The sequence below is a fragment of the Symsagittifera roscoffensis genome, chromosome 4, assembly GCF_963678635.1.
Source record: "Symsagittifera roscoffensis chromosome 4, txSymRosc1.1, whole genome shotgun sequence".
Lineage (NCBI taxonomy): Eukaryota > Metazoa > Xenacoelomorpha > Acoela > Convolutidae > Symsagittifera > Symsagittifera roscoffensis.
Window position 1 is genome coordinate 64,699,830 of NC_087065.1, and position 26,780 is coordinate 64,726,609.

The following is a 26,780-nucleotide window of genomic DNA, read 5'->3' on the forward strand; positions in this document are numbered from 1 at the left end:
TTGTAAACCTGCTCACTCGTTTTATTTGCTCGATTTAAGACAGAAAATCAAAAATTTCCAATAATTTTTTTTCTCATTACTGCCATTTTTTTGAGTTTTTTAAATTTCAATTGAATCACAAATGAAAACAGTTTATTATGATATAACATTCAGCTCTCTGCGATGATTACTTGTGGTAGCTGTTTTTGCGTAGAAAACAAAAAAGGAAAAAAGTTTTGGAAGATTTTGATGAAATAGTTTCAATTTGTTTAGACATGCTTCTTTTTAAAATTTAATTTGCACTGGCACAAACGCTCACGCGCAGTGACAAATTTGATAAATTATTTTTTTAAGTTTTGAAACTTTTCGAATATTTTGTTTTAAGATTCGATTGTGTGGCTTTTGTTTTGCTATAATTTCTTACTGTACAGCTTCATTTTAAAGTTTTTAATAAAAAAATTTATTTATCTGTTTAGAGTTTAATGCAGATTTTACACAGTTGGTATACGAATTATTTATAATATCACTACAGCGTGACACGACTAATCATCGAAGAGACCTTTGGTCTCAAACAAAAATCGGAGTTTTTTTTTTTTAAAAGCTACAATTCGCACCAACAATAATTTCGGATGAGGCAAACAGTAGATGGAGTGGCAAACACTCATTCACGCGAGTTGTTCATTTCATGCCGAACGTAAGTGCAGCGGAGCAAGTGGTCGCTACTTGCCAATGGCTTGTAGTTTCGACTGTCATGGATTATTTATGCTTGGCATGGTTTTTATTCAATCAATTTTAATTTTTTAATTAGCCATTTCTTATATCATCTGAAAAATAGTGTTATGCAGAGCTCAAAGGCAGAACAAAATTCACCTGTAATTATTTTTGAGAAATTAATGAGTTTTGAAAAATGCTAAATTGGCCAATGATTAAACCAATCCAAACTAAATAGAGGCAAGTTTTTTGGTCCTATTATTTGGAAACGAGATACTAAATACATCCTGTTGTACTTTATATAGCGTGTGAGGGGATAAAATAAAGAAAAATTGTTCAAAAAATTTTATTTCTTTTTCTTCAATTAGTTTATCAGTTTTTGAACCAAAAAGAATAATTGGCGTTAAAATGCAGTCGCAACTTTCAGGATTTCGCCCTGATATACGAGTAGCCTTGCTACGAACTGTTGCCTCTTAGGAATTGTCGTCTTATCTATCTACAGATTATATACAGATTACATACAGATTATACAGATCATATAAAAATTTGACCTCTTAGCAGAAACAGCGCACAATTTTTCGACCATATTGACTTCAGGGAGGGAATACAATTTTTTTTTTGACAGTTGAACAGTTTTGCAAGTAAAAATTCTGATGAAATTTATATCTTCATCTGCTCATTTCAAGTTTTGACTTTGCTTGCTTGAGCTTTATTTCAACCGTACTCGACAAGACAAAACTGGTTCGACCGCGCTCAAGGTATGTTTCGAACTGCATGACACAAACTTTTGGGCTGGTCGACCAAAAAAAAACTTGGTAAATATTAACAAAGGGGACTCTTTTGTTGGCCAGAGGGATGTTTTTCTTGGTGTAAACAGAAAAAACACTACATCACTGTAGCAGTTGCCTTAGTAACCTCTGAAGGCTCATTAATTTATTGGCATGTGATTCGTATTAGTATGAATGATTTTGACAAATTAGTATTTTGATCTTCTCTATTTTGTGCCGTTTGCTTCACCTTTCTGAACAAAAAGTGTCAACCTGTCTTGTCACTTAATTAGGTTCCGGTGAATGGGCTTTTTTTCTGCAAAATATATGAAGCAAATAGCACCACATTTGTTCGCATTTCCTGGCAGTAAAATGAATTACTAACTCTCCTAAATTGGTAAAACTTAAATAGAAGAAGGTATGAAAAATACAATTCGTTCACACGCTTGCCCGCTGATTAAGTGAAATCGGATTAAATGATGTTCCTTCATTTTAGCTCTTGTTGTGGTGTTTTAAGAGGGAAATAAGTGGTTATCTAATTTAATTATAAAAGTTATTCCCTTTTCAATCAGCATGGCCAAATGCTAGTAAAAAGCGGGAAAAGAAACTTAGAAAATTTGAGATAAACTTTCAACCGATATTATTCATCCGCTATATTTCAGGAGAAAGCAGGACCTATCAAATTGCTTTCTGAGGCTAAAAATATAAATTCCAATCTTCATTTTTATATCCTCCCAAAGTACTTTCATAATAACTAAAAAAGTAATTGAAAATCAGTACTGGCTGAAATCACGCGAACAAATGGTGCGCTATTTTTCGACCCTATATGTGTTTCTTATCATTGGACTGATTATCCACAATATTTCATGCCATGAGTTTGTTTACCAGAAACGCCAACCAATTTCCACGCCTCTATTCAATTCGGATTACAATGAATTGTACGACTGGCAGAACTTTGAGTTGAGAAAACCCGATGGTGGGGTAGAGTGGTCAAAAAGCGGCAAATCACAAGCAGCACTCTTCTCGCCCTCAGTCGAAAGGGCCATAAAAATGCTGGATCAACTAAACTTTCAGGTAAACAGAAACACACACAACAATTCATAGCTCCAATTTATGCGTTACAAATTTTCTAAAAATTTTCTAGGAAAATAGGATTACATTTTTCAAGGAAAATAGGATTAAAATTCACTGTTTTTTGAAAAAAAAAATTCTTTCATTAAGTACAAACTGTTATCTAAGCACAACGCTGATTAGTAAGATATAATTTGAAAACTAGATATCTAGCAACATACGCCGGCAGAAGGACATGTCAGAGCACAATCTGTTTCATTTTTATTAGACCAAGTACTATTAATGCCAATAAAAAGAAGCCAAGTTACTGCAAAATTTCGGAAGTTTTTGCTATACGAATTAATAGACTGTTATACGAGTTCATAGGAAAAATAGACTGTGAAATGGACTACGCAAAAGCAATCATCAAAGTCCAATAAAATCCTTTATAATCATTTTATGATGAAAGTTGCCAGGTTCAAATATTATAACTATCGTAAATAGTGGTAAACACAATCCATTCAAGGTAATGGCCCAGCTCATTGTTTTAATGTGTGAAAATTTTCGTAACAATTATGAACATCCAAAAAATTAGTTTTTGTTTGCAATTTTGATTTGATTGTTTTGTCTGCAACAGTATTTGCCCGAGATTCAATGATCTGGTTGTTTCTGGCTGATGTTTTTGAAAAATATGACGTATCTTGTTTTTTTCCTTAATGGGCGTCTTTTTTGTTTGTATCTAATTTTGTTGTGCTTCGGCTCTTTTACCATTGCTTATAAACTTCATATTTCATATACTTGATCTTTTTGGGTTTTTACCACCCGCATTCAGTTTTAAGCGTTATTAATCGATTATATTACAATTTTGGTACCAGTCTTACTAAAATTGAGAAACTCCATTATAATCGATTATAATTGATAATAATCCCTTTGGTTTGTCCATTTTGTCTTCGAAGTTGCATCTAAATTGCTTTTACATATGATTTTTGCAGACGTTGGTTAATATGAAAAATGAGAAAAATATTTTCAAAGTTTTCCAATCAATTCAAATTTATAAGTTTTTTTTCATTTCTTCCCCATTAGTTGTTTAAGATGCATATTTTAAGCTTTTTTAAAAACCAAAACATCAGCAAGTTGATTTAGCTTCATGATTGACTCGGAAGATTTACTTTGTGTCATTAAAAACCAAAACATCAGCAAGTTGATTTAGTTTCATGATTGACTCGGAAGATTTACTTTGGATCTCTATAAAACTTTTGTGTCGTGGTAAAACTTTGTGTTCAGATGAACCAAAGTGTTCAAGAGATCTCTATTTCAGAGATTTTCTTATTTTCACAAAATGAATAACCCAGAAGATATAATCCGAATATTGCTTTGAATTGACAAAATTTTGGCAAACTCAGAAATTACAATCGATTATACTCGATTATAATTGATTTTACGGGTTTTATGTAAGAATTACAATCAATTACAATCGATTATAAGAGATTATAATCTCTTTGAAAACATCCCGATTATAATCAATTATAAATCCTTTAAACACCTGATTTTGGTAATTATAATCAATTTTAATTGTCAAAAAATTAACTTAATAATCCGTTATAATTGATTACATACGCCTAAACTTGCGGACAGGCTCTCACATTTTTTGGATTCTCGGATCACCACATTTGACTAAAAATTAGCATTTTCTCATCATTTCTATATTTTAGTCATGAGAACGAAATGAAAGCAACCCAAATTTTTCTCATGTTTTCGGCAATTGGTTTCTATAATATTTCTATTCTAGTCAACCGAAGTAATTTATGTTTTTCCTTTTTCGTCTGAGACAGGTTATCTTTCGAACTTTGGCTCTTAATTTTGAATCACACTTCGTGCGAATCTCCGCTTTGCCTCTGAGTAAACTTCTTCAAAACATCTAGGGCGTACAATTTTCTAAAATGTGATTAAATTTTGATTTCCGCCCCTAAAATTTAAACCAATTCGAGTGGGTTTTAACCAATCGAGATATTATTTGTCATTAGAGCATTACAATTTATTGTCGCATAATTTCAATTATTTCAGCCACTATTGCCTGATCAGGCTAAGTTCCACGCGTAGACCAACACTCTCTCTGAAAACATAACTCCACAAAAACACAGAACGTTTTGAATAATTATGACGACAGTTATGGCTGCATAAATTACATTGATTAATACAATTTAATTAATTAGCAAAAATAAAATACATTCAACTCTTTGAAAAACGAAAACAAAAATCATTATTGTTCATATTTTTGAAAACAATTAATACCAAAAGGAAAGTCTTCTTGCTAAGAAAATTGAGCTAAATATACAATTCAATTTGGAAAACTAATTCTACGCTCTACTCCCCCACTCCCTCCTTAAAATGACGAATATATTAAAAGTGCCACAAAAACTGTGTTTTTTTTTCAAATGTGATAGAGGCTCGTCATTCAAAGTTTTATGCTACAATTTTTTAAATCGAAAACAGGTAAACAGAGAGAAAAAAAACTAATTTGTGCTCAATGCTGCTTAGCAAGCAAACAATTTCTTTGTCATTTTTGCGCGAGTGGTAAAGTTGGGTGGGTTAGTAGTTTTTTTTTGCAAATACTGCAGATCACCTTTGCCTTTCATATACAGCAGTATAGTCTCATTTTCCTTTTCCCAGGAAAAAAACTGACGGAATATATCTGCTTGGGTTAACTTGCTTGTTATCGATTTATTGAAACAAATTCTATATTTTTTTAATTTTTGCATAACGAGGCCAAACTGTGCACTGAATGGGCGCACACTTTTTTCTCTGTATGTTCCTGGATTCCAGAGATAAATTTTTAAACATGTTGAAATTTTGTCGAAACGATCAAAGAAAATAAAAGAACAAAAGAAGAACGAAGGGAGCGTCCTTGTTGCGTAATCCGCTTACAATTCCCAAAACACACGGTTTGGCCTCGTAATGCGATAACTTTTGTTCCAGATTTAAAAAAATGTCTACGCTTTTATTTTAAAATTTAACCTCTGATTAATTCTGACAAGTTTTGGGGCTATGGAGAGCTAATATATTGATTGCTTATTTTGCTCAAAAATTAAAGAAGCATTCCAAATTTTTTGAATTTTTAAAGTTTTTCTGCCTTTAAAATGTTAGACCAATTCAAAAGTAGTCGAAGAGGTCACGGCTCTATTCTAAAACGAGCAAAAAGGCTCTTTTAACTGCTGTTTTTTTGTTTCGACAAGGAGAACTATAATGTTTTGAGGCTATGCTTTTTTTCAGTCAATTCTCGATGGTTTGACTCAGCATTTTGACAAAAAACTTGCAATGCCATCTGACAAATACTGTTTTTTTTGGGTTCAAATGTAAGAAAATTTCACCTCAGTGAGGGTTTTGAAAAATTCATTTGGATCATTCTGTTAGGCTTTTGAAAAGTGAACCTTTGGCCGATTTGGGATAATTAATGCGCATTAAGTTGCGTTCTTATAACACGCGTAGGCGAAGTGTTGATACCTTGCAAATTGACTAGAGGAACGTCGTGTTGTCGTATTACCATGTCAAGAGACGATATATACATGCTTTTATAGTTTACATTAGCGTATGCGGTGATTTATTGAATATAAAAATGGAAAAAAGTTTTTCAATGATTTTGTCAATTTATACACAAAGCATTTTTCACTTGGTCTCAAAGTGGTTTTAAAGTCAGATCATTCAGGGTTTGGCCCTTGCATAAGAGGAACCTTGTTTTCTGTTTTCCGTCGTAAAATTATGTTTTTGCGGAAGATTTAGTAAACAATTCAACCCAAGCCTGAAGTTTTAACCTAAAGGATTTTTGGATTACAGCCAAAGTAAAAGCAAGATGCAAAAGCTTGGTTACAAACTTGGCTATGGCCAGTTTTTGTCCATTGAATCGCCGTGCATCAGCTCTTGTGGTAGTGCCGCAAGTATTGTTGCATGGCGGTTCGATAGACAAGTACTGGCTGGTCGTAGTCAAGTTTGCAGCCAAATCTTTTTTTTTTATCAAATACTTGATTTTACTTTGGTTTTAACCAAAAAACTTAAGGCTTGGTTTGCATTGTGCTACCAAAACTTGCGCGAAAATGAACAGGAAATTTTGTATCGAATAGTTATGCGCGGCAAATCAACGGATAAAAACAAAGCCTGCAGTTTGTTTTTATTGATAGGTAAAAAAAATGTGAACAGCTTGCTGTTTAAGCGAAAATCACCAGACCCCTCTAAAATTAAAAAAGTTTTTGTCTTTAACTGTAACCATCCAATTTGAAAACAATAAAAAAGTGCTAATCAGATTTTTTTTCGAATTCAGAAACCTAAAATTTCAAATCTATGCTAAATTTTCGCATAAATTACGTTTTTGAATTTTTTTATTGATTTATTCAATTACACTTCACTAAAAATTCTTCCACAGTTGGCCAATTGTTAAAAAATCGATCCCAATAAACTTTTCCGACTCATCTTCGGCAAAATCTTTGGGTGTTGTCTTTCCGCAAATCAGCGCAGCATAACCACTATAACAATGATTTTTTAGAAAATCTGAAGATGTTTCCAAATTCCGCATTTAATGAAAATGTATGCCAGTTTACATATCAATGTTTATGTATTGGTGTTTATGAGCTACATTTAATATGTAGCCAGGGTCGGATTTAAGGGTGCCCTTTTGTACTATTTTGAGATATCCATTGTTGATTGACGGACCCTAAAAATTTCGGCGCCAAAATTTACTAACTTGAGGGGAAAGCGCGCACCAAAAAAAACGCAATTTTTTGGTCAAAGTTTTCCAAAAAGTGCCTAAAACCCATCTTTTGGATTGTTTTTTCAAAATTTTGCCTGCGGCGCACAACATTCGGCTAAAAATGTCTTTTTTGATGCTGGAGAGAGCTCAGAAAATCAAATTGATCAATCTTTAAAAAAAGGTGACAAATTTTTTTTTGAAAATCCGCCACTCGAGAAAGTCATAGGTACGCCCTTGTATATAGCTCAGAAACGTTTTTTTTTGGACTTTTCAAACTTTTGAATACAGAGTTCCTAAACGTTAAAATATATACACTGATATATAAATTGCGTAACGTTTTAAAATAAGTGGCATCTCCAGATCTTCTGAAAAATTAATACAATTATTATTGACTCAATTAGTTGCCATTCTGGCTTAACACATGCTGCTCTAGTATTCATTTTAGAATTACTTTTTCAATGATTGATCGTTAGCCAGAGAAAGTAGTAGATGCGCGGAAATATCCAATTTACTCGCCTATGCATTTGGGAAGAGTTAATCGTCCAAACATCGGTTTTTCCCAGGATTATCCTCAATTTGACCTATAAAATTACTTGAAAAACTGTCGAATTTGCAACTTGAGTTGAGTTTTTGACCTAGATTTTGATAAACTTTATCGAACTTGCCTCTGTTGCAAATTAATGGACTCAAAATGGCTAGGATTTTACTGAATCGATCAAATTAACCTTTTACTTAATTTGTTCCACCCGAGCAGGCTATTTTCCAAACAATCTACAATCTACAATGACGATGTTTCGACAAGCTTGCGACGAATTAAAAAGTTTTTGACGATTATCATCCCACGCATGCTATGTTTGAAAATTTGAACCAAAATCAAAGGCCGCCCAGAGTATTTCCCTATCTCAACTCTAGTTGCCCCGTTTTTCGAAAGTTCCACATTTGGAACGCTTTTACGGATTAACAGATGAACAATGTTTTCTATCCAAGCAATTCGGTCAGGCGCGGATCTAAGCTTTTTCTAAGGAGGGAGGGGTAATTTTGAGAGACTAGCAGTGAATCTTGTTTCCAAAAATTAACAAAAAATGTAACAAAATTAATACAAAAACGAAGCTGATTTCATCTTTGAGGATTTATAATTAAGCCAAACTGTATAAGCAGCGATCAAGAGTTTCATACTGGAGAAGAACCAATTCAAAAAACGAACTGTTACTGGAAGGATTGCTCCATTTCCATTTTGAAGCAATGCGTACACGACTGGCAGCGTCTCTAAAAGTTAATGCTACATCGCTGTGAGGGGAAGCTACACATTTTCTTCTAGACATGAAATTTGTTCCCCAATTCGCTATCCGGTCGTACATTCCGGTAGAGATATACCAAGTCGTCTAACATTTTCTTCAGTTGCAGCTCTGCTCAAAATCCAGCCAGGAAAAGGTTTGCACACTTTAGAGCAAGACGCGGTAGTCACTACGAATTTATCCTTCAGGTTTAACAAAATGAAGTCAATAAAAGGCTGTTAGATTGTCTAACGGCAGTGATCGCATGCTGATGTAGCTGTAGGAGGCCGGCGTCTGCGACCCTGTAGTTGGACATTACCAGTCTTTACAGCATCATCATGAATCCTTTGAGAGCATCCACTGCCTTAATCATCTCCTATTGCTGGAAAACAGGTAGCAAAATTTTCATGCGTTGAACAGCACGGGGTAGAACCAAAATTGGGCCGTGGATCGTAGCACTGGTGGTTTTCGTATCAGCTAGTACACGCTCCACGCTCATCAGTTCAAGAAAAACTCTGATCGCAATATTCCACCGAGCTCATAAGCACAATTTTCACTGAGCCGTTTTTAAATTGAGCAAGGTGGCTTCGGACTTGGTGAAGATACTGCTGAATGAAGCAAGTTGACAGGTACTTGATGGCAGTTACCTGCATCGACGCACAGTTTTTCTTAACTCAGCTTCACCTCTACCGCAAACTGACCAACGCCAAAAGGCCCGAAAAATTAAACAAATAACCATGAAAAAGTTACACGGGTATATGAAGTGACTGAGTTAGACCTCAATTAAACTGCTAATAATGTATTGACTATATCTTATCCTGATAGTAAGATCAAATGATATGCCTCAAGTTTATTTAACCCACCGATTACTCGTGTTTTAAAAACGCTGATAATCGCGCGTTGAATATTTCGAATTAGAGCGATTTTGAAATTTCAAAAATGATCATAGGAGAAATAAGTTGCTTAAAAGTTGCTTAAGTTGCGGGAAAGTTTCTTTTCAAGTTTAATTAAAAAACTGAAGCTTATTGTACGTGATCTTCTTTTTGTCCGTAAGCAATGAACTACAAAATATTGTTTATAAATTATCACCATAACTAAAATAACTATATATCGGAGCCGCTCTGTAACAAGAAAGTTTCATTTTCTGACAGTATAACTAATTTTGAAATGATGAAAGAATTTTATACAAACTTCTGAATAAATCTTTTCGCTCAATTTATAATTGAAAACTCGCGTTTGCAGGAAAGTCAAGACTTTTTTAAAAATTTTATTTTATATTTTCCTATATATATTTTTTTCTATCAATTAAATTTTTTGTTTCTCCAGCCACATCTGAATAAATGAACAATTCATTTTTAAATATTTTGTTGATAATTGAAATTTTTTTTAAAATTTGACATCGAGGTACTTTTTTTTACAAGTTGTATATATTCTTTTACCGATTCCGTATTTTTGGCAAAGAAGCAACTTTTCAGATTTTTAAACAATCATCAGTTCACCTGTATTCTCACTTGTTACCTGTATTCTCTTAGCACACATCACTAGTTTCAATTTTTTCACAGTGCTCATTCACTCTACAAGGATTTTACAATACAAAACCAAAAATGAATTTCATGAAATTCAAAAAATCAGTAGCGGGTTTTAAGGGGGAAGAGGTGAGAGCGTTCTTGCTTTCCCGGACGGATTCGACACTCTGACTACCCCAAGGGTTCTCTTTTGATGCTGTTTTACTATTTCTACTTGGTGGAGAAGCCTTCCGGCAAAAATGTCTTTAAATGTCATATCATGACTGTTTTCCAAAAACTTGTCTGCGACACCAACAACTTTAGCAAAACAATATGTGTTTATTGTGATCTGAAGAAAACGGAATTTTCGTGAAAAATTTTTGCGAACTAAGTCCTTCTTCACACTTGCATGAAAGTATTTGAATACAATGTTTTGCTAGAAAATTTTATTCAGGTCAAGATTGAAGATTATCAGAAATCCTTTTTGAGGAGTGGAGGTTGCAACTGTCTAGCTGATAAAGACAGGCGTTGACCCAATATCAAAACATTCATGTGATCGAAATGCTTCTCTGTATTCAATTTTAATTCGATTCTTAGCTTAATCTTTTTTGACAAGCTAGTCTTCAAAGATGAGCAATGTTGAGCAATAATTGTTAACCTTTAAGAAATATATTTTTAGATGATGATTTAAATAACAAAATCTGACTCTTAGGGCGCAAACAAACAATTGTTTTCAGATTGATTTATAGCTCATTAAGTGAAACCTGTGCTAATGCTTGAGGTATTTTTCCCAGAAGACAATCGTAAGATGGTAAAAAGCAACAGTACCTACTATTTTAAAGAACCCAATTAGTGAAAACATTTGAACAAATTGGACGGGTCATTACTCAGTTTATTACAAAACATATAATGGTAAATTCAATGACTCAAACGCATAGAATGGTGTGATCCGTAAAACCTACGTTTTATTGACTTCTCTTCTCGCACTGAAATTTTATATTCAACGGTTTTATCAGTTTCAAATATGTTCTAAGTCCAAGCTGAACCCTTTTTATGCTTTGAATGAATGGATAAACACTGTAAGGTTTGGTTGAAATGAATTAATCCAAATGAAAAATACAATAGTTTTGCCACCTCCTCAATCAATAGATATTGAATAATGGCGAATGCTTATACTTCGAACTATTTAGAACTATGAGTGAACATCAACTTACCTTTCTTGAGCAAGTAAACATTCGCTACCCCCCTATATAATTGCTTTGACTTTCATTGCTCGCACACGCGTGTAAAGCTGTTTTTGCCCAAAAAAATTATATCTTTAAAGATCTTGCAAAAAAAAGGTTATATTTAGAGGAGGTTATCTTGCAAGATCTTGCAAGAATCTTGCAAGATCTTTTAAAGAGATGCATCCTCTTTAAAAGAATCTTGCAAGATTCTTGCAAGATCTTGCAAGATAACCTCCCTTGATCGACTAGGGTCACAGCTTAAGCGGATTTTTTAACCACCTGAGAAATCTTCATCCACTGAGCTGAATTATAAAAAAAATTGGTGACCGCTCGACTAGCATAGAGCTCGACTAGCATAAAAGTTTGAAAACATGCCCGCATCCAGTTCCAAGCGTTAATAATCGATTATATTACGATTTTAGTAACAGTCTCACTAAAATTGCGAAATAATCGATTTTAATCAATTAATAATCAATTATAATCTTTCTTTTTAAAATCAAAATATAATTAATTATAATCCATTATAATCGATTATAATCGATTATTTTATCGTCTATTTTTCGACACAATTATAATCGATTATAATTGATTATAATCCATTTTTTTTATTCAAATTTCTATTTCATTAGTTTTGCACAAAAATCCATTATAATCGATTATAATCCCTTTTGTTTGTCCATTTTTGTCTTCGAAGTTGCATATAAAATGTTTTTATTTTATGCTTTTTGTGGACGTTGGTTCCAATGAAAAATGAGAAAAATATTTTTAAATTTTTCCAATTAATTCAAATTTATAAGTTTTTTTTTCATTTCTTCCCCAATAGAGTTGTTTTGCGATGCATATTTTAAGCTTTTTTGAACACCAAAACATCAGCAAATTGATTTAGTTTCATGATTGATTCGGAAAATTTATTTTTCATCTACCGCGAGAACCTTTCCACTCATATGAAAGGATCTCTATGAAACTTTTGTTTCGTGGTAAAACTTTGTGTTCAGATGAGCCAAAGTGTTCAAGAGATCTCTCTTTTAGAGATTTTCTTATTGACACAAAAATAATAACCCATAAGATATAATTCGAAAAAAGAAAAATTTTGGCAAATTAAGAGATTATAATCGATTATAATCGATTATAATTGATTTTAAGGGTTTTTAGTAAGAACTATAATCAATTATAATCAATTATAATCGATTATAAAAGATTATAATCTCTTGGAAAATATCACGATTATAATCAATTATAAATCCCTTAAAGACCTAATTTTGGTAATTATAATCGATTATAATTGTCAAAAAATCATCATAATAATCCGTTATAATCGATTATTTACGCCTAAACTTCTATGCGGGTGTAAATGTATCGACTAACATAATTTTGAAAGCTTTTTTTTTCCAGAAAAACAAAACAAGGAGAATCCTTTCAAATTGAAACTAGCATTTTTGATAAAAATGAGATAGTAAGCTACCAAAAAGCTAGTAAAATTCCTGATCAAATAAACAATCCCCCCGTCCCCCCGTGATGACCAATTGAGCTATCCCCCAAGCAAAAACGGTAAAACGCTGCAAAAAATGTCGGCAAACGCAAGAAGATGGTTGCTGTGTTCGTAGTACGCAATCAATTGACCGACTGAAGTTCTTGTAAATGTTTGTTTGGGCGACCATTGCCTCATCAATGAACTCAAAATAGCAGGGTTGATGCTCTAGCCTAGAATCTGAATAGCAAAAACTATTCTCCGCAGCACTTTTCAATTTTTGAGCAATTCTTGCAATTTTTGAGCTTCAATATTGTAAGTTTTGGCGCTCCACATTCGTTGGAGAATCTGGTTTGTGATTTCATATCATTCAATAAGTTTACAAGTGGTTATAAACATGTCTCAAGTACCTATTGAGCTATCTCCCCCCACTCGAGAATGGGCGGGGAGATTGCTGAATTGATCCGAAATTCCTTGTGACACAAATTCTGATCAGTCATACCCCCCCCCCCCCGCCCGACCCACTGGCGAGCATAGAGAGGGGGCGGAGGGGGTCGAGCCCCTTCAAAGATTGAATCCCCTGCCTACCCAAAGGGCCCCTTTGGTAATAATTTAAGTAATAATCCTTTTTAAATAAATTCTTTTTAACGCCTATTTTTGCCTGCTTTTCCGAAAATCCGCCCCCTCTCTGTCGAGAAAAACCTAGATCTACCCCTGCCCCAACCTGCCATTGCTTGAACCGATTACAAATTGTGAAAGAAACGGAAAAACTGTGCTGATACATGTTGTTTGGAATCTTCTTAACCAACCCCCTTTGCTAAAAGGGGAAGATTCGTTGCTAGTTACGAAATTTGCAAATTCTTAATTATTTAATTATAAGGGTGGTCATTCGTTACTATATACTAAGGGGTGGTTTACTTCCGCCCATTAGCAAAAGAAGAGGTGGGGATTGCAATTCTGTACAAGTTTTCGATGAAAAATTTTGAGATAACGCCAAACATTTTTGACAACATTTGAAGTTTGTGTTTCGATTTTTATGCTAGTCGATGCGATTTTAAAACTTTTTCGAAGCTTTTATGCTAGTCAAGTTTTATTTCACTTGCGATCTTTGCTGTTTCGAAATTGCCATTTCATTCATTAATTTCTTGTTTCTAGGTGATTCAATCTGTTTTGGCTGTTTTATTTTTGCGGTTATTACCGTTGACTAAAAAAAACTAAATATTCACCAGACAATCGGTGTCAGTCGTTTTGAGGTCCTGTATAAATGCACCAAACACTCAAAAAACTGTTATCATTGGGCTAAATGGAGGGGGGCTATTCTCATGAGCGAAGGCCCAAAAACGAAAACAGTCAGAAGTCAATTAATAAAATGAAACAATATTTTGCAAACGAAACCCTTGAAATATGAAATTTGTTCCAATTCGCCGCCGGTCAGTGGCAATTTGAAAATTTTGCTTTTCATTCGCCCATTCTGATTTTTATTTTCGCCCATTCGGTCCTTCGCCTATGAGGAATTCCACTTAATTGGAGTTGTTTTAATGTCCAGCCAAAAACCGAGAAAAAGCTCAATTTCAGCCGGGAAAAATCGATACGTACAATAGTAGGTTTTAAACATTCAGAAGTTTGATTCCTCATTCATTTTACTGATTTGTGTTTTTTTTCGCAAATATTTTGCGTACAGGTTACAGAACTCGACCAGGTGCAGTCACAAAGTACAGCAGGTGCAGTCAATTCATTCATAGTTTGCAAGGGTGTTTCCACTGCAGGAAACACTTCTGAAACAAGCAATGTTGTAGCAGCTGTTTTACGCCTTCAAACCCAGTTTTTGTCGAGATTTGAGCCAGCTGGCTCCTTTTAAATATTTTTTATTTTGCATGTGTTATTTGGAACTAGATTTTATCGAAATTTGATCCAGCTAGCTAGTTTCAAATGCTTTTACTTGACCTATGAAAAACCTTAAATCCCTATGAAAAAAACAACTGCCAAGAAAACGGCAAAAACATGGTAAAAGAATTCGTTCATTTGCTCGTTGTAACCAAAAAGTTTCAACTTCAATGTCCTGCAACTGTAGCAATGCAAATAAAATCTATACAAATCTTTTCTTTATGAATATCTCTCCAATTAAAGTTGCGAAGTTGACAATTTTTCACGATGAACTCAGTGTTCGGCAGTGTTGAACGCCCCCTTTCAGTCATAAAAAAAATTTATCGCTTTTTTTCTCAGTATGAGAAAACTACCAGCCATAAAATTCCCATGTAAAAAAAAGCTATTCATGCTAATTTAGCAGAGAAAAAATTCTCTATGGAATGTACGCTCAGCAATATATATTAGTGTGTAGTATAAAACAGAACTCAGTTTACAGCAGTGTGGAACGCCCCCCTTTCCAACATAAAATTTTTTTATCACACTAATAAATATTGCTGAACGTACATTCCATAGAGAATTTTTTCTCCGCTAAATTAGCATAAATAGCTTTTTTTTACATGGGAATTTTATGGCTGGTAGTTTTTTCATACTGAGAAAAAAAGCGATAATTTTTTTTATGACTGAAAGGGGGGCGTTCACCACTGCCGAAAGCTGAGTTCTGTTGACAAATTGTAAGAAATTTGTTTGAATGCTGTTTCGCTTTAGCGCAAAACGGAGAAGCTTCGTTTCTTTTTACACTCTTTCTTGCATAGATGTCATAGTCTCTTATTTAAATAGATTTAAAAATAATATAAACAAAGCATCTCTCAGATAATTTGTTAATTCATGTTTTTTTGTTTAGATGACGTATCACCCTTTTTGGAGAGAAGAAACAGATTATCCGAAAATCCATGCTCGTAGAATAGACTGGCCAAACGCTATCCTAGCCTCCCAAATCAGTCGGCTAACAGAAACTCAGAAAAAGTTGGAACAACATCATCAAAGGAGGTCACCAAGTAATTCCCGATTTCAACAGAAAAACTATATTCAGCCTCTAATTTCAGCCCCTCTCAACAACAACCACCTCTCTAAAAGATCAATGATAGACGGTACGTTATCAATATTGATTTAAAACCTTAAGGATTGAGAGCTTTTATGCTCTAATACTTTAAAAGGTTCAGACTGTGCCTGCATATATATATTTTTTTGATGCCATTTTCAAAAAATCGTTTTCAACGCGGGTTGAGATTCCGCTCACAAATCGCTCAAAATTTGAACGGTTTGAACAGTTTTCCAGCAAGATTTGAACAGTTTGATTAGTTTGAGCTGTTTTCTGAAAAAAACTCAAACACCTCAAATCTTGTTTAAAAACCGCTGAAAATCCGCTCATTTCTTGTCGAGGATTTTGAACGGTTTTTTAAACAAGATTCAAACGGGGGTGATATGTTACAATAGGTGGTAAATTTGAGTATAGTGCATTTAGTAAATTTGAGAACTATAATGCATAGTCATTTCATTTTCAATCAATTATTATACTACTAAGATAGTTTTTGTAAAAACACTTTAAACCAGATGAAATGCGATTCAAAAACTCAAATTTTACACTTCTTTTGCCAAAAATTTGGCTTTTGAATCAAATTTTAAACAACGAGCGGAGTATAATAAATAGTGATCCAGCTATTCAAATTGATACTACCACTTATTGCAATATATCACCTCAAACGATTGATGAGCGGTACGACTTAAAAAATATAAGAAACAATTGAAAGTTCCGCAACAGACACTTACGCGTGTGATAAGAACGCAAAAATATTGCGCATTAATCATCTCAAGTTCGGAAAAATAGCAATTTTAAGAACCCACACTTTTTAAATTTGAGCTCAGGAAGACAAGATTTTTCAGATGGTACAAAAACTTTTCTTAAAAATATTCAATTGAAAAGTGGAAAATTAAGCCGGAACAAAAACTATTCAATAGTCACTCATCAAATAGAATATACCCTCAAAATAAAACAGGGGGAACTCAGCAATGCCAAAGTAAAACAATGCCGAAACAAACTGAAAATGTCTTCAACAGTGCCAGAAAAATGATGAGATTTGAAAATGTGAGTTCTGTTTGTTAATGGTAGGCAATTTTGCGTAAATACTGTTTTTGTTTTTTAAAGAAACCGAGCATAAAACTGACAATTTTACTGAGTTAACAGTTTTTTCAGAAAAAATGATAACTCCGCGCTCGGCGATTTTTTGTCTGCTTAACAATTAGTTTGATTTCAAATTGTCATTTTTGTCTTTTCAATTTTTTTCAATTTAATTAATATTATTTGTCAGTGATTTGTATTAAGTAAATTATTTTTCGGCACCGTTAAACAAAATTTTGATTTTTGGCAATGTTGTTTTTCGACACTGTTGTACTGCCCCATAAAAACGCAATAAATGCCCTAAAATTGGAGAAAAGTGACCAACTGGACAGTTCCTACGGTAGGCATTCTACGATAGGTCACTTAGAGGGTAGAAGTTTGTACGTTTGATCCGAGAAAACTTGTAGCTGGAATTCAAAAAATGGACATTTTGACAATTAGAGGTTCTAATTTAAGTACGAGCGGCCAACAAACTTTCGTGAGGGTTAGGTTCCCATTTCAAAGAATTCAGCTGACTCGCTCAACATCTTAAGTTTATTCTAATTTCTAATTGTTCCGACTTTTGAAGAACGTTTTTGCTGCTGTGGTTCTTTATTCAGTCAATTTTTTACGATACAAATATTAGTTCTTATCAAAAAAAACCTATAGCTTATTGAAGATATCGTCTTTTTGAGTTCAAGTGGAAAAAAATAACTTGCAATTATTTGTTGTAGGGTTCTGGGATTTTGAAAATTGTCAATTTGGCAATGTTTTGGGCGAAATTATGCGCGCTTTGAAAAATTTATTCATAATATTGAGTGCGTAACGCGAATTAGTCATACCTGGCAAATTATTTATCCCGCACAACAAAAATTTTTCAAACTGAATTGAGGCGAGCTTAAGTGATTGGACATCTTAATTCTAATTTTGATTTTTTACACTTTATCTTTGATATTGCCCAAAAATTCTAGTTTTTCAATATTTTTTTCTCAATAACTATTCGATATAGATTGCGAGGCAGAGGGAACCTTCATGGGCTTGCCCTGATATACAAAGAGTCTTGTTTGTTTTCCCAAAATGCTCGTATTTTTTTTGAATAGATATGCAAATGTAAAACAGCATATCACCAACTAATTCAAATGATTTTAAAATCCAAATAAAATTTCAGTCTGGTTTAAATTCGATTGTATGACCAGATAACTAATGCCTTCGGGGCATGCTTATAAACACACATGTTTATTGGCCTCCGTTATAAGCATGCACAGTCATTTTTTTGTTTGGGCCTGTTTTTTTGCTAAATGCCGCACAAAACATTTTTTTTTCGACCATTTGAAAACTGGGGAGTAACTTTGCATTCTGATGTGATTTAGCTTATTTTTCTTCTGTTTGTTTCCACGCAAAATCATCAACTACAAACAATCATCAGATAATGTTATTAAAGTAATCTTTTTTTTTGAGTAATTTAGCGCCTTTTTGGAATCAAAAACGTCAAAAGTTCAAAAAAAAAGAAAATTGAAAAAATTTGTTGAACTCTTTCTGATTTTTTCTTTGTTTAGTCATTTTTCTAGAAGAATTTTCGTCCTGTTTGCTTAGTTTACTATGACTGTTGATTATGTCTGAGCTCGAATTTTTTGTTCAGGTCGCTTTATCACACCACGCAGATCTTTTTTATCACACCATATTTACTAGATTAGAAAAAAAATCAATTTCTTTGATTCTTTACATTTCAAAGGTCCAAACTTAATTAAAGAATTCTACAATAAAATTACGTTCCAAAATTGAGTTTTGAGGACATTGATATCAAAGCAAAGCTCGTACCTGCAAGACCTAATTTCACCGTCTGTTCTTCAAAAGATCTAACTCGGCTTTCATCTCGTGTCAAAAGTACCACAAGAATTATCGGACTGGGTTGAGTGACATATCATATCAAAGCCTTTTATTTCGTAGTTCGAAAAAAAAACTTTAAGGAAGTTTCCAAGTACTGAGAAAAAATGGTTTGAACATTTTGATTTTTTGTCTTCTTCCGAGCAAATAAAGCGAGTGAGCAGTCCATAAAACAACTTATTGTATAGCTTAATAGCCTATTTTTGACCGTTTAACTCAAATAAAGGTAGTTTGTTCGTTTTTTAGAGCCCTTTTGAAACGAAAAACTTCAAAAATTATAAAAATTGAATAAGAAGAATTGAAAAAAAAATTGAAAATATATATATATATATATATACATTTTTTAATTTTTACTTACTTTTCTTTAACAATTGTTGTCCAGTTTGCTTGTTTTACTAGATTGTCGAATATGCCTAAGCTCCAGTTTTTAGTTTATTTTTTTTATCACACCACGCAAAAAAAACGACTATTACATGTCGGTCCATTCTGAGCTACTTCCACAGTGACTGGCTATCCTTTTTGTTCTCTATACCCTTTTCCAATTTCTTCATAAAATACAAGTTCACTTTTATCAAAAAATCCAAATATTTCAATAACAAAGTGTTGTTATAATAAATTTAATAACAACAATTTTGCGAAGTAGAAAGATAATTCAAACAAAGTGCTTTAAGAGTTTGATAAGATGACTTCCATGACGTAGTTTTAATCAATGACGTATTTTATGTGCATGAACTACGCTTAGAGCTAAATTTATATTCTCAAGGGCACAATAATTCAATAAGATAAAAAAAACAAGGTCACTTTGACTTCATGCTCATTCAAGTAGTGTAGAATAAAACTGATTTTAAACACAAAAATAGATTTTTTTCAAAAAAAAAATCAATTTCTTTGATTTTTTACATCTCAAAGGTCAAAGTTTAATTTGAGAATTCTACAAAAAAACTACGTTCTAAAGCTGCATTTTGAAGAGATTGGTATGAAAGCAAAGACAAGACCTGCAAGACTTAATTTCACCGTACTTTTATCGAAACATGTAACTCGACTTTAATCTTGTGGCAAAAATGTAGACGTAGTTGCGACGGTTAACCTTTATTCTAAGTCTTCTCTCTCTTTTTCAAGAGCGTAGTTAAGCTATCAAATTCAGTGGACTAATTTTTTGGGTTCTTTGTTTTCAAAAATTTAATGATTTTCTGAATCTACTCACTCAGACACAGATAAACAAAAGTTTACCTGTTGCAAATTCAACGGATAAAAAAATTTTCAATACAGATTTAATCCACTTCAAAAAACGATTTTGAAATTTTGGCCAAAATAGCGTCTTTCTAGTGCTTTAGGAGAGCCTCGAATATCATTTTGGTCGATCTAAAAAAAGGTCGTCAAAATGTTTGAAATTTTTTTGAAAATCCGCCCCCCCTCGAGAAAATTCTAGATTCGCCCCTGAAAAGACCAGTAAAATATTGATATCAAATTGGTAAAATAAGATAAGTTCAGCTGAAACAGTTATATCTTTGTTATTGTCTTTAGATGTCCAAAAGAATAAATTAACTTGCATAAGCAATGAAACGTAAGCAGTTTTAAAAAGGAGAAAGTTTCTGCTGGAGCAGTAATTCGTTGCTTTTTTGGATAAGAAAATGTTATGTGCTCGCTCTAACAATCAGAAATCAACGTAGTGAAATCAATTCAAAGTTTCTTTGCTGAATTCTGTTATACAACCTAATGGAATTTGAATTCAATAGTTTTGAAGGATCTTGTTAATTATCCCCACCCATTTCGATTTTCAAAAATTCCACTTTGGTGGCCACATTTTCAATAGCTTAGAACAATTTTCAGAATATATATAATTAAAATTTCTTACGCAGGCATTATATAAATAGTGAGTAATACAAATACTAATGCGCGAAAATAAAAACCCAATTATTTGTTGACTTTTTTGAAATGCATATTTTATACAGAAAAGGTTGTCAAAAACAATACAGGGGGGGGGGGGATAGTTAACAAGTTCCTGATTGGGGGGAAAAAGTTGAAAAGATCCGCTTTGAGTATTAACAACAGTTTCAACTCCATGCACTGACAGAGTACTTTGCTTTTTAGAAAAACTAGCAGCAGTGAAAACCCAATGAAGATAAACGAGAAAGAAAAGCAATTATGATAACTCTGTCAAAGCATTTTTAGTTTAGAGTTTTTTGACAAATCGGGCAAAGAAGGTTATGCCGAGATATTTGTTTAAAAGCAACACCTCTGGCTTTTAGTTTTTGTTATTGTTCTGATTTTCAATGACATTGGGGACTTTTTATGATGGGAGTTTTTTTCTTCAATTCATTTTTGGCGAACAGAACAATTGATCTTTTTTTTCTATGCCAATTGAGTATTTTTAGTTTGACAAAAAATAAATTAACTGCGAATGTTTTTGTCAGGGCAGGGTTAGGTTACTGGACTGATAAAATGTGCCATTCTGGACAAAACGCTTTTTTTAAATTTATCAAAGAAAGCTTTCGAACAGTTCCCGTATCGAGAAAATTATTTCTTTCTGACCAGAAATACTTTGTATCTAACCTAATTTCTGGTCAGAAATTCTTTTTGAAATGTTTAAATAGAGCATGGATTTTCTTTTAATTCTTTATTTCTCATCCTAATCCCGATCAGAAATTAGCTAAATCTAAGCAATTTCTAGCTAGAAAAAACTCTCCTGGTGGGGCTCGAACCCCTGAATTTCTGATTTTTAGACTTTTTCTTTATCCACTAGGCTACAGGCCTTGAAATTAGATAGGACTTTTAGCAGTATAACAGTTGTTTTAACAAGTGTAAGTTTGCATTGTTTTGCTACTGTTATTGTGTATACTCGAAGCATGTTTATCTCGTTGCGGTTGAACAGTGAACTGATTTCTGGTTATTTCTTTCCAAAAACTGTTTCTTTCTAATTTAGAAAATAAATAGATAACTTCTGCACGGAAAATACCAGAAAACAAGGCTAAATAATCGGTATAGAATTTCTATCTAGAAAAACTGCTTGCGTTAGGTACGGGTTCTGCTCTCACTTGATTTTTCTGGGTGAAAAAACTTCGATGGATGAATTTGAACTAGTATAAAAATATATCCTGATTTCTTAATACGGAATGGAGAACATTTCTGTTTCTCTGTTTTGACTAAGGGAACTATCAATTCCAGCATTGCAAAATCAATTGAAACAAGCTGACTTAGAAACTGTAAACTCCAACCAAAGCGCAAGCAAGGCTGCTCGTATCAGGGCGAAGCCCTGAATGTTCCGACTATGGCTGCACTTTTAGGTCTATGGGGTAGTGTTCGATTTTAGAAAAGAGTTGAAATTTTTTTTTAAAAAAAGTGAATAAAAATTAAGAATTTCTCTATGAGTTTTTTTTGAAAATATTCCCTCTCAGGCTATTTGCGTTGCTAGTGATAATTATACTAAATAGACCAAATACCGCCCGAAATCTTTTTGAACAGTTTCTCAGAGGGGTTAAATCTCCGCTTATGCGTTAATAGCACGAAGTCAATTGTCCCAAAATACAGGATTATCTTTCGAGTTATAAGTGAAAACTCGGTCAAAAATTGTTGGTCAAAAAATCGAAATTTTTCTGCAAAAAAACAACTTCCAGCGCACATATTAAGTAATTTTATTCAAGAGCAGTCGGAAAAATATTGTTTCGACTTTGGCTAGATCTGGAATTAATTAATGCAAGTAAGAAATCAACAATGTTTGATAGTAAAAACTGCTTTTAATGTGGTGTATAATGTTATCTATTCAACATTGGCATTTTAGGCTTGCAATCATTGATTACAATTTTTGTTTTACCAATTACCAAATAAAAAAATGAAAATTTCAGATGAACATATTCTGGTTTTATGAAAACTCTGACTTCGAAAAATCAAAAGCTTTTTTGTTTTTGGCAAATTACTTATTTTTGAATTGATGCATTCAAATTGACCAGCAAGCGCATAATAAAACAGAACTTCTCGTATTAGAGCAAAACTCAGAGTGTTCCGACTGCATTTTGATTTCTATCGAAAAATTTAAATTAAAATAATTGATGAAATTTGAAAAAAAAGTTCAAAATTCTTTCTTGAGGTTTTTGAAAATCATCCCCCACACTTTATGTGAAGTCCTTAGTGATTTACTTTGCCTGTAACAAATAAAAAATCTAGCTCTCAATCCAACTTAGAGCGTTTTCTAAGACGGATTATCTTTCCACCTCCGCGTTAATAGCACGAATTATATCACGCGTTAATTCTCTCAATTTGACCAAATTGGTAATCTTTAAAGCCTATAAGTTTACACAAAGTATCAGAGGTAAATTTGTTTCCAATTTTGAGCTCAATACAACAGTGTTTTTTGAGTTAATTGGTTAATTTAAGAAAGTGTCAAAAACTGCTAATTAAAAAGTTTAAAAGTTTGTGGATAAAAAAACACCCCGAGCATAGATATTTCTAAGTTTTTCAAAGATCAGAACAACAATAATTGGAACTTTTTTGAATGCCGATTAAACGTTAATATCTATTATCAATTTCTGTTTCAGACTGCTATTGGAAAGATTTCGTATTTTGCAGCGCAATGCTCAAAAAACGTAAGTTCATTGCCACTCGAAAACTTTTGTGAGTTTCAATTTATCTTTTTTTCTTGTCAAAATTAGTATCTGATATCATGTGTATTTAAAAATGTATCATTAATTTTTTAGTCTAAAAGGGGCAGATTTAGGGTTTTCTCAAGGGAGTAGACAGATTTTCTAAAAGATATAGAAAATTTTGTCGACCAATTTCTTAGGTCGACAGAATTGATTTTCTGAGCTCTCCAAAACCACTATTAAAACTTCGATTCTTTTCGAACAAACTTTCTGCGCCATTATTAAAAGGCCGAATTATAAATTTTGGTGAACTGTAAGCGGATTTCGCAAAAAAGACTCTCTTTTTGTTCTTCTTTTGTTCTTTGGTTTGTTTAATCGTTCTGACAAAATTTTGAAACCTTTTAGATTTTAGAGATCTACACACACCAAATGGTGCGCCTGCCAATTAAATGCACAGTTTCGCCTCGTAATGACAGGCAAGTTGTAGAAAATACAGGCCAAAAAAGACAATTTCAGGCACTTTTTTAAAATTTTGAATTTTGACGATTATTTGCGTTTTTTAGCGCGCCAAACAAAAACTTGATTTTTGGTCAAAAATTTTACAAAAAGTGCCTAAAAACGCATTTTTTGGCCTGTTTTTTTTTCAGACATTTTGGCTGAAACAGGGTCTTTATATTGCTTTGGGAGAGCTCAGAAAATAAATTTAGTCGGAATAGAAAAAAAGTCGTCAAAACTTTAGATTTTTTTTTTGAAAATCCGCCCATGCCGCCCCCCTCCTAGAGAAAATCCTAGGTCCACCCCTGTCTAAAAGGTTAACAAATTTCAGAACTATTCCTCCAAATTCTAATACTCGTTGGAATTTTTCATACTTAGTTCACTTAATTCGCGTTGAGGTCGAATTCCAATATCCGATACTTCAAATCTATAAACCAATCACTTTTTCTTGTCTATCAGTTGTGTTTGTTTCAGAAAGCGGTTAGCTAGCAATTGTCGAATCATTAGGAGGGACCATTTCATTCATCATCACTTTTCGAACTAAAGAAAGAGGACTCCTTCTACAACCATTTTAGTCGCCAATTAATGCAGCCAAAAGAGACGCCCTCCAATCTTAACAACCTCCTTAATCAATACCATAAGGACCATAAGATATTGTCATCGGGCGTTTAAACGAACTTTTCCAATATATCAGAATATCTATAGCTAATCCTAGTTAATGTCGAAATCTCCTATGTCAACGAGCTGTTCAGATTTATGTGTTTTAAAGGGGGAAGTAACATCAAATAAAGTTGTATATCCCTCGGAAATCTCTTGTTTCTTTGACAGATTAACATTTTCAGAAGGAGTGAATTAACAGCAGTTAACAAGGCTCTCTTGACAAAAAGCACTTTGCATCGAGTTTCACATAGTTAAAAAAGAAAAAACTATGTTAAGTGAAGGCATTAAAATATTCCAATATACAAACTACAAGAGGATAAAGTTTAACAAGGTACGAGAAAAGCACAAAAAAAACAAGAAAAACCATTTGCAGTACCATTATACCAAAGTTTTTTCACATGTGTTGTTGCAACCCAAAAATTGGTTTCGTATTGCATGACTTGTGAAGTCCAAGTACAAGTGAGATAGAGAGGTCTTAGTAACAACCAAGTTTGACAGAATAAATAAGGCCTCAATTCAGGCTAATTCTGAGCAAAAACGCTTTTGCAAGAAACGTAATTAAACGCCCTCATTTACGCTTTTGACTCTGTTATACCCTCGACCGTCAGGTGAGGTATAATCTATGTTGGTTCTGTGTTAGTGAGAACTACGCTGTGTGTTGGTTAAACAGACTCCTTAACCTGTTTTTATGCTTGAATGGTCATCGCCGAGTCCCTAAAATTCACAATTTTCAGATAATCTACCCGCAATGGGGATCCTGTTGGTTTCTTGGGACGCCTCTATCACACTTGGACCAGGTTCCCGACAGGAGTTTTAATAGCTTCCTGTATAAAACAATAATTATGTTAAAATATTGTAAAAAGTGATTATTATAAACAGAAATGCTCAAATTGTTCATACAGACCACACAGAAGTTATCTTGCTCATGTATTTGCAGTTCAACACGCAGTTTGAAGCCCTACTGGAACAAGTGCCACAAAGGGATCCGAATTCACGCAACCTATAAGCTAACATAGCAGTTAATTAAATCAATGGACGCTGCTTGCTGACTTTCAAGACACTTTCTCAACTTATATTATCCTGCTTTATTTGCCCTAGCTTATTGTTTCGATTTTCCAAGAGAACCGAGTATTTATGCTCGGCGTGGCTTTTTTATATTCAAAGGTTTTTTGTTTTCGCCGATCGAACTTATAGTTTCAACAAAAAAATTTAAACCCCATTGAATATATCGACTTCCTGGGTTCAAACTTAAAAAGATATTTTGACTTCAATTATTTTTTGTAAGGTCATGGGGGTTGCCAAATTGGCCATGTTTTGGACTAAATTATGCGTGCTTTGAAGAGTGTATTCATAATGCTGAGAGCGTAACGCGATTTATTTATGCGTGGCGAATTATCCAGCAGCACAACGAAATCGTTTCGAATTGGATTGAGGCCAGCTAATCGGTCGGATTAATTTAGTACAACTCAGAATTTCACACTTTGATATTGTCTAAAACTTAAAGTTTTTCTTTTTTTTTTCCCAAAAAACTAATCGATCTGAATTAAGGGACTGTCGTAACATTCAGAGCTTTGCCCTGATGGTCAGTTTCGTTTTGTGCTTAAGTTGTAATCAACAAGGCAGAAATTGAACAAATTTGAAACATTGTATTTAACAACAGCTGTTAAACTTTGTTAGTTATTCGGGACCCCTCTATCACATTTGTACCTATCTATCAAGGCTTTTAAATGCATACATCGTTCGACGTATCGGATGATTGTTGCTCCGACGGTCGAAGAAAATGAAGATGATTGGGATATTTTCTTTCAATACCGAAATCTTCAGATTGTCTAACAATTTGTTCCGTCTTTCGAAGAAAGTGAGGAATATATATGCCCGGGTTGATTTTCTTATATTTAGGACAAATCCAGAAATGTTGACTGCTTATGGGCATCGAGCCGGAAAACTTGGGGTTTCCCAGCGAGTATGCTTGCACTAGACTAAGGTGCGGCTTGGCTGTGGGAGTAATTCCTCGATACGCAAATAATTTGTTTCAATACGCGAATAATTTTGTGACCGCTCAACTAGCATAAAGCTCGACTAGCATGAAAATTAAAAACATGAAAAATTATCGATTAGCATCATTTTGATAATTTTACTTCAAAGAAAAAACAACAAGAATAATCAAAATGCATCTTGCATTTCTGAGATATAGAAAAGTGACAATAAGCAAACAAACAGAAATTGAAATCTTGAAAGCCAATTAACATTCTCCTTTACCACCCTCCCTCCCACGCCAAATTTTTTAGGGGAGGAAAATTAACTTGCTTAAAACTGGCTCAGAGTCTCCGCATCACAATGAAATTATTCAACGGTTAAGAAAATAAGATCTGTACCTAGTAACGAATCTCCCCTCTTTTGCAAAGGGGGGGGGGGGTAGTTAAAA

General features: G+C 33.5%; 2 protein-coding genes across 2 annotated transcripts in view; both read left to right on the forward strand.

The window, feature by feature from the left end:
* Nucleotides 1-26,780, forward strand: part of LOC134844522 (uncharacterized) — a 638,515-nt gene that overhangs the window by 604,265 nt on the left and 7,470 nt on the right. The window lies entirely within an intron of this gene.
* On the forward strand, nucleotides 1,813-24,565 carry LOC134844356 (uncharacterized). Its single transcript, XM_063861002.1, has 4 exons — nucleotides 1,813-2,531; nucleotides 15,486-15,732; nucleotides 23,156-23,203; nucleotides 24,170-24,565. The coding sequence occupies exons 1-4, from the start codon at nucleotides 2,259-2,261 to the stop codon at nucleotides 24,178-24,180; spliced, it is 579 nt and encodes a 192-aa protein (XP_063717072.1). The 5' UTR covers nucleotides 1,813-2,258; the 3' UTR covers nucleotides 24,181-24,565.